A 7,598-nucleotide genomic window follows, 5' to 3' on the forward strand; every position below is an offset into this window, starting at 1 on the left:
TTGAGAGAGAGAGAGAGAGAGAGAGAGAGAGAGAGAGAGAGAGAGAGAGAGAGAGAGATAACAAACGCGAGAGAGAAGCAGGGAAGGAGCCATAGGGGACTGGATGAGAAAAAGAACATAATGCAATAAAAAAGTAACGCATCAACATGAAAAAAGTTAACGTTGACTGACGGCTTATACAACCGTTGATTGACAGACACGCAGTAGAAGGGCCCAATCTTGCTGAAAACAGCCTGGAATTACTCTTAGTTTGTTTATTTTAGTAAGTGTTTTACGACAATTGCAACAACACAGCTTTTATTTTTCTTTAAAAGCTTTAGTAGAGGTTTTAGAGCGCTCGTAACTTCATAAGGTCATATGAGTGTCAGAAGAGGTGTTACAAGAGAGTAACAAACATAAAAAAGAAGGAGGGGAGATAAGGGCGATATATGTTTCATAGGAGAGAAGAAGCAAACCACACCAGGGCACCCGCCAACCACCCACCAACAACACAATAAGGTCATATAAGTGCCGAAGATTACATGTGTTACAAGAGATTAACAAACACAAAAAAAGAAGAAGGGGAGACAGAGACGATAATTTTTTTTATAGGAAAGAAGGAGCAAACCACACCAGAGCACCCGCCAACCACCCACACAAGAGAGTAACAAACACACAAAAGAAAAAGGGTAGATAGAGACAATCTATATGTTTTTTATTGGAAAGAAGGAGCAAACCACACCAGAGCACCCATCAACCACCCACCTCGAATAACCTACTCTAGGTGAATAGAGAATAAACAACAAACAAACAAAAACCCAAAAGAAAAAGACCAACAAACAAAAAAACAACAACACAACAACCCAAACAAAAAACACAAAAGCCCCATGATGAGCATAGTGACATACTTGATAAAAATTCTTGCTTACTCGGGAATCGAACACGGGTCTTGTACTTGAGACAGCGAAGTGCCTAATCGCTACACCACAGACACAGGTTGCTTGTTGTGTATAACATACTATTGTGTTATATGGTCGCTTTTAAGCACAAGGACTATCCCGTAAAATGCTGTTTTCAGAAAATCGAAGGTAAATTTTTTGCCCCTTGTTCAGTTTCTTTAATGTCAAGGAGAGTTTTCTCTATAACCAAACAAATATACACACTAATGAAACCAAACTTCTCCTATAGGTAGACTAGTGCCCGCTTTTCATTGTTCATTGTTTCAGGAAGCAACATCCCTGCACTCCGGACATGTCCATTGATGCTCCGTTGCTCTCTACAAAATGTTGCCGAGGGTCCTTCTACTGATTGTGCCAGTGCACATCTGGTTGAACGTTCTTTTGTTCTTTCCTGCAAGGATGCCCATTTTGGTGTAAGTCAAGATTTCGGGAAACCCCTGAAATTTGAGTTCGCTCGCTTGTCCTTAAAAGCGACCATATTATGTATGTATGCGTATATACTTTTGTGCGTACGTGAGCGTGTGTACGTGTGTTTAGTTACGTGTTTAAAACTCTCTGTTTATTGTAAAACCAAGATATTATGATTGATATGCTTTTAAACATATTTGTTTATGAGTATTATGTTCCTATTTCCCATTCACCACAACAGGATAAAGCATGAAATAAAATTTTAAATTTTAAAAAGAAATTTGATGCTTCTCCTTCATGTCGGATTCTTTTTTCACTGTACCCTCTTTTTATTCAGATATCAGTGGAAGAATTTGCACTCGGCTGATCGGGTGCACCCACTCCTTTCTTGCTTTTTTTCTGTTGAGTCTCCTCATCGACCAGGACAAATAACGCCAATCATTTCCTATCCATGTGCAACAGAAACTGATATTAAAACCTAATACCAAACGACGTTGCATTGCACCTCCCGCTCCGCTCTACTTGCAGTGTGGCAACCCAATGTTAACGTCTCAAATAGCTCCGTTTTGCTCTGCCCGCTCTCCTTGCAGTGTGGTCAGAGCCTTAAGCATGTACAGTACGGAATTATCATTAGTGCAATCGAAAATTAAAAGACACACACACATACACACACACATACACACACACACACACACACACACACACACACACACACACTCACACATTCTCAACAAAACTGGAGAGAAAGCGTGAACGCGCTACGTGAAAAAAGTCAGAGTCGTGCGCTCCAGTGTTCAATATAATGAATGCTGGTGGGCATGGAGAGAGAGAGAGAGTAGATACGTGGGCATGGAGAGAGAGAGAGTAGGTGCGCATGGAGAGAGAGAGTAGGTGCGGAACGTGGCAAAAAGGTGTGCACAAAAAAAGGACTCATGGCTCTAAGTTTGAGAGCCAAAAAGCGTAGATCTTTGCCTTTTTTAAGAAAAAGTATTTACGGTGATAAGCTTTCTTTTTTTAGCTCTAACAAATTTTGTCTGACGTTTGCCGGGTTGAGATCAAGACGAAGAAACCAAGAGGAAGCCACTTCAGACTCATCTCTTGTCTCGAGTTTTCACAGTTGTCAAATCAATGGCATTGCAGCTACCGGCACCTGTTGTATACTGATTAGGTGCATGTCGTCACACGCAGACGAACTGAGTTCGATTCCCATATTCTTTCAGTTACTATGCAAAAGTATGTTGTTTTCATTCCAAACGATCTGCTTCTATTTCATGATTCTAACCGTACTAGATCTAAGTAGTGAATTCTGATATCTTCTGTTTTTCGTTTCTTCTTCTGCTGCCTTTATTTTTTTACTGAACCAGCAAAAGTTGGATGGTAGGTTGGTTCTTCGCTAAATAACGGGAGTTTAATTCCAGCATGCTGAAGATTTTCTTTCGAATACCCGCGTGTCCCTGCCAGGTGTACCTGACATATTCTTGATTGGTCACTACAAACTTAGTGGAAGCAGCCCGCCTCCATAAAGATTTAGACTGTGTCAACAAAGTTGTAAAACACTTTCAACAAAAGCTTTCGCTGGTTGAGAATTATGGCGTCAAAAATACCACTTTCCATTTTCTGATAAAAAAGTGTGTCGACACCGTATGACCACCTTTCGAATATAAACCGTGAGCAGTTTCAGTTGGCTACCATAGATCTAGATCTAGCCGATCTCTGACACTACAACAAGTCCCTACAAGACAAGATGAACGCCGTTGTCATTCTCGCCCTCTTCTCCGTCCTGGCTGCAGCACAAGCAACTTGTGAGTAGTTTTTGGAAAACTAGAACTTTAGTATGGTCGCTTTTAAGCCATCCCGAAAAATGCTGTTCTGAGAAAATAGAAGGTAAAGTTTTTGCCTCTTGTTCAATTTCTTTAAAAGACAGGCCAGTTTTCTTTATGACCAAAAAATGTATACACCAATGAAACCAAACTTGTCTTAAAGGTAGGGCAATCCCCACTTTTGGTGAAGGTCAAGATTTCTGGAAATCTGGGTTAGCCCACTTGTACTTAAAAGCGACCATATATAGCTAGAGTTCCATAAAATGTTGGGTTTTTTTCAACCATCTTGTCAAAGCTGATTTGAAAGTGGTGGTCGGTCAGGTCAAGTTCTATTTCTGATATTTTACGGACTTCTGCAGTGGCAAGACAGTTGGCAAAATTCGGAGTCTTTATATCTTGGATCTGAGAGAATGTTATATCAAAGCATGACAGGACGCTGTTTATGTGTCAGTGATCGCCAAGGGCGAGACTCTACCGGCGATTTAGCTGAACTGTTTTATTGTTCTTTACACAAAAGCTGTTCTTTCCCCTCAACGACACATTCTGAATATCTCAACGTTATCATGTTCATTAAATGCCTACCCGCTTCGTTTTTAAAACATTATTCTATCGGTTACCTGATTTCCAACTCTCCAGCAGACCCAGATGAGTGCGATACAATCCGGGTGGAAAGTTGGAGCTACAAGTACGCCGAGAAGGTTGTGCAAGATGCCTCATATGTCCTCAACATGACGGTGGTAGATCGGCAGTCCGCGGCTGACTGTACCCTGGGCGAATCCTTCGGCTATCAGAAAGCCACACTGTGGGTGGATCACGGCTGTCGGGCTGATTTCAAAGTTTGCTATCTCCCAGGTAAGTTTTAGGGTTTTAAGTTTTAGTGACTTTTACGGCATTTGAAACCGTTATTAGTGCCAAGATTGGATTGTTATAGTAACTAACAGAATGGATAATATATACGATAGTTGAATGGTGAAGGGCCAAACACACCAGAACGCCCACCAACAACCCATCAGCACCATCCACGTAATAATAAAGACTGATTCGTAACAAGAAGCAAAATGAAAGGCGGTGACATTTTTGTTCCTTCAAAGGTTGTTCCCAGAGACATTTCTTAAAGCTTCCTAGTTAAGAAACTATATCTACATTTTTGACTTTTTCATACAATAGTTAACGTTGATTGAGAGTTCTTTTTTCCTTTTGCCTCTCCCCAGTGAGGCGCACGGAGTGCCAAGTACTCCGGGTGGAAAGTTGGAACTACAAGTACGCCGAGAAGACGGTGACGGGGGCTGCATTGTTCATCAACATGACCGTTGAAGATCGGCAGTCTGCGGCCAGTTGCGATCTGGATAAATCCTTCGGCTTCTACAATCAGAACTCAACAGTGTGGGTGGATCATGGCTGCCGTGCTGACTTCAACATCTGTTATGTCCAAGGTAGGAGTGGGACGTGAAGCAAAAATGTTCGCGAATGTGGGGCAACCTGCGAGAACTGAATGTCGTTGGAATTGTTTATTTTTGTATTTTGCAATTTTTAATATTTCGAAAAGATTTAGGTCTATTCTGGAACCGAGGTTACGGTGAAAGACCTAAAAAAATCAGTTTCACTAGTTTCATAACTTGAATTCCTCTTATTTTATTGGTTGTCTTGGATTACTTAGAACCGCACTATCAGGGCGCATGCTTTCATCTCTAGCACGGGCGATTTTTTGTTGTTGTGCTTATTAAACAGGACAAGTTCATCATTAAAATGATTTTATAAAACATATCGACACTATATTGCTCGGTGGTTAAAAGAACCCCGTCTTCATCAGTGAGGCTATCCAACCGTTCAACATGATTGCAAACCCGTATTATGGTACTTGTACTATTATACAAACGATATTCTAGTGTTCCTGGGTAGATGTACATGATGTACATTGCATGTTCTTTTTTCTGTACCACAGCATTCTTCTCTACGACTAGGTCATGCGGTCTATACACCAACATAAACATTTCTTAGAATTGTCATTTAGAACCTGTCTTTAGGCCATTCCCAAAGGGGTGGGTTACATTCTACTGTTCTTATGAATAGTAGAATTGTAAATGGGTTGATCCTTCAAAGTCATGCTCATAACTGTGCCTGAATTACAACAGGGAACTACTGGGTTTTTTTTCTTTCCTAATCCGTACTATCGTATTTTTCCTCTACTTTTGTATGTTTGTGACTTTGTGAACTATTTCTGGGGTGCATTGATAGTTGCAGACGTTGTGCTGTTGCAACTAGAGTGGTGATCAGAGGAAGTCTTGATTCGCTCTCAGGACTTCTCTGTTGACATCCACCCCTTGGCGCTCATATGACCTTATGCTGTTGCAAGCGCTGTAAAACCTTTACTAAGTCGGTGATTGGTGGGTGTTCTGGTGTGGTTTTCTTCTTTCCTATCAAACACATATCGTCCTTCTCTCCCCTCCTTTTTGTTACTCTCTTGTAACACCTAATCTTCTGGCGCTCATATGACCTTTGCCGTTGGCAGCTCCGTAAAATCCCTACTAACCCCGACCCCCCAAAAAAAACAACAAAACAACCCACAACAACAAACAAACAAAAAACAAAACAACAAAAAACAACACTCTAGCCTACTAATCATTTCGAACCATGCCATAACTAAATAATTCCGGTCTCCAGGCGCCACCAGCACCACTACGGTAAACGTGAGCAGCTGGAACTATAAGTACGCCACCAAGATTCTCCCCTCTGCCTCCTGCATCTACTCCATGCGAGTGGCCAACCAACAGTCCGCGGCCCCCTGCACTCTCGGAACCACTTACGGCTTTGTGGCCAACACCATGTGGGTCAGCGATGGCTGCAGAGCGGACTTCAGCGTCAGTTATTATTCCGTTTATTAAGCTTTATCTTAAATCTGCAATATACTCTATACTCACTCCAGTTACATTCCACTGGACATGTTTTGTTACATTAAAAATTAATTGGAAACAAATCCTTGTATGGTGTTTGTATTTCTTTACTATTCGTCGACCCCCGTCTCCCAACGATCAAGCATTGTTGCATTCTACTTTTTGTGACTTTTGGGTTGTAAGGAAAAACGTGTGTAGTTGCTCTGCTGTGATCGGATCCCTTCCAAACATACCGTCCTTGTATTTTGTTTACTCTTCTGTGTATCCACATACTGTCTGATGTGGCTGTAAAAAGTCGAACCATCAACTTGCTTTTTATATTGTGCTTAATGACTTTCACATAATTCTAGCTCTGCAGGTGCCTTGGGTTTTTTTCTTCTTTATATTATACCCTCTCGACACTTTAAATCGTTTAAGAGATAGGCTTCCGACCTTGCCTATCGAGGGCAAGGGAAGCCGAGAAGGATGCTCTGCATCCCAGCAAAATGGCAGAGATACTCATACAATTTGTCCTCACTCTGGAATCGCATTCGGGTCTGAGTGCATGACGAAGCCGGATTTTCATAAGTTTGTCAACTCATGACTTAGTCACCAGCAAAATCGGATGATGGAGGAGCCGGTTGTGGAAGAAGTGGTACGTTTCGAACCCAATCTACCAGGAGTTCATGGTCCTGTGTCTGTCTCTCTCCCTGCTTCTCTCTTCTCTTTATCTCGAATACGGCACACGACAAATAGGCACGTGACGTGCGACAGGTCTTTAACCCCCCCCCCGTCACATGGGACATGCAACAATTCATAGGTAGACGCCCTTCCCTTTCGTCATGGATTCTTCTGGTGAAGATACTTTGATCGCGCTAGCATTGCTAAGGAATCGTGTACTTTCGAACGGAAACAAGTGTAGCACAACTGGGATACCATACTCGATCACTGTATACTGACAACGGGCCAACAAGTCCTGGCACTCGTCTTAGTGGGAGAACACAAAGGCGGCCGACTTCAAATCTCGTGTCAAAATTGAGATTTGAGGGGGAAAAATGGATCTAACATGAATACAGATTTTAAGGAGTTGCTGTTTTTTTTTTTTTTTAATTACTGTGTCTGTAGTGCTACTTCTCAGTTTACAACCAAGTGGTACTTGATTGGGATTTATATTTTTTAAGGAGTATGGAAATTTACACGTGGTCGCAATCATCCTTGCGGAATTTTTGCAGAACTTTTGCAGAATTTGCGTCATTTTGGGTAAAATCATTCACAGAATTTGAAATTTTCAATGTAGAAAACTACGATGTCGGCATAGTGAACTAACATACTGCTGACTCAACTAGGAATCAATTTTTTAAAGCTGCTATCTAGATTGAGTGTTTTTTTGTTGAGGTTTTTTGTTTTTGTTTTGCATGCACGGTGTAGATTATCCAATGTTTGCCTCGAGCGTAGAGCACGGCCAACCTCAATGATCAAATGAAGACAGGAAAAGGGAAAGAGGGGTTGGGAGAGGAGAGTGAAAGATGGATTAAAAGTAAAAAGGAGAAAAAATGGGGGGG

The 7,598-nt window shown here is 41.6% G+C and overlaps 1 protein-coding gene across 2 annotated transcripts; it reads left to right on the top strand.

The window, feature by feature from the left end:
• Positions 1 to 3,051: 3,051 nt before the first annotated feature.
• LOC101859251 (lectin ADEL) lies at positions 3,052 to 6,123 on the top strand. 2 transcript variants are annotated; one of them, XM_005101501.3, is made up of 4 exons: positions 3,052 to 3,148; positions 3,803 to 4,018; positions 4,378 to 4,599; positions 5,828 to 6,123. In XM_005101501.3, the coding sequence occupies exons 1-4, from the start codon at positions 3,091 to 3,093 to the stop codon at positions 6,046 to 6,048; spliced, it is 717 nt and encodes a 238-aa protein (XP_005101558.1). In that variant the 5' UTR covers positions 3,052 to 3,090; the 3' UTR covers positions 6,049 to 6,123. The 2 variants fall into 2 exon arrangements, with proteins under 2 accessions (XP_005101558.1, XP_005101559.1); XM_005101502.2 differs by having other exon boundaries at positions 3,806 to 4,018.
• The last annotated feature ends 1,475 nt before the right edge of the window (positions 6,124 to 7,598 follow it).

Source organism: Aplysia californica, unplaced genomic scaffold (assembly GCF_000002075.1).
Source record: "Aplysia californica isolate F4 #8 unplaced genomic scaffold, AplCal3.0 scaffold00285, whole genome shotgun sequence".
Lineage (NCBI taxonomy): Eukaryota > Metazoa > Mollusca > Gastropoda > Aplysiida > Aplysiidae > Aplysia > Aplysia californica.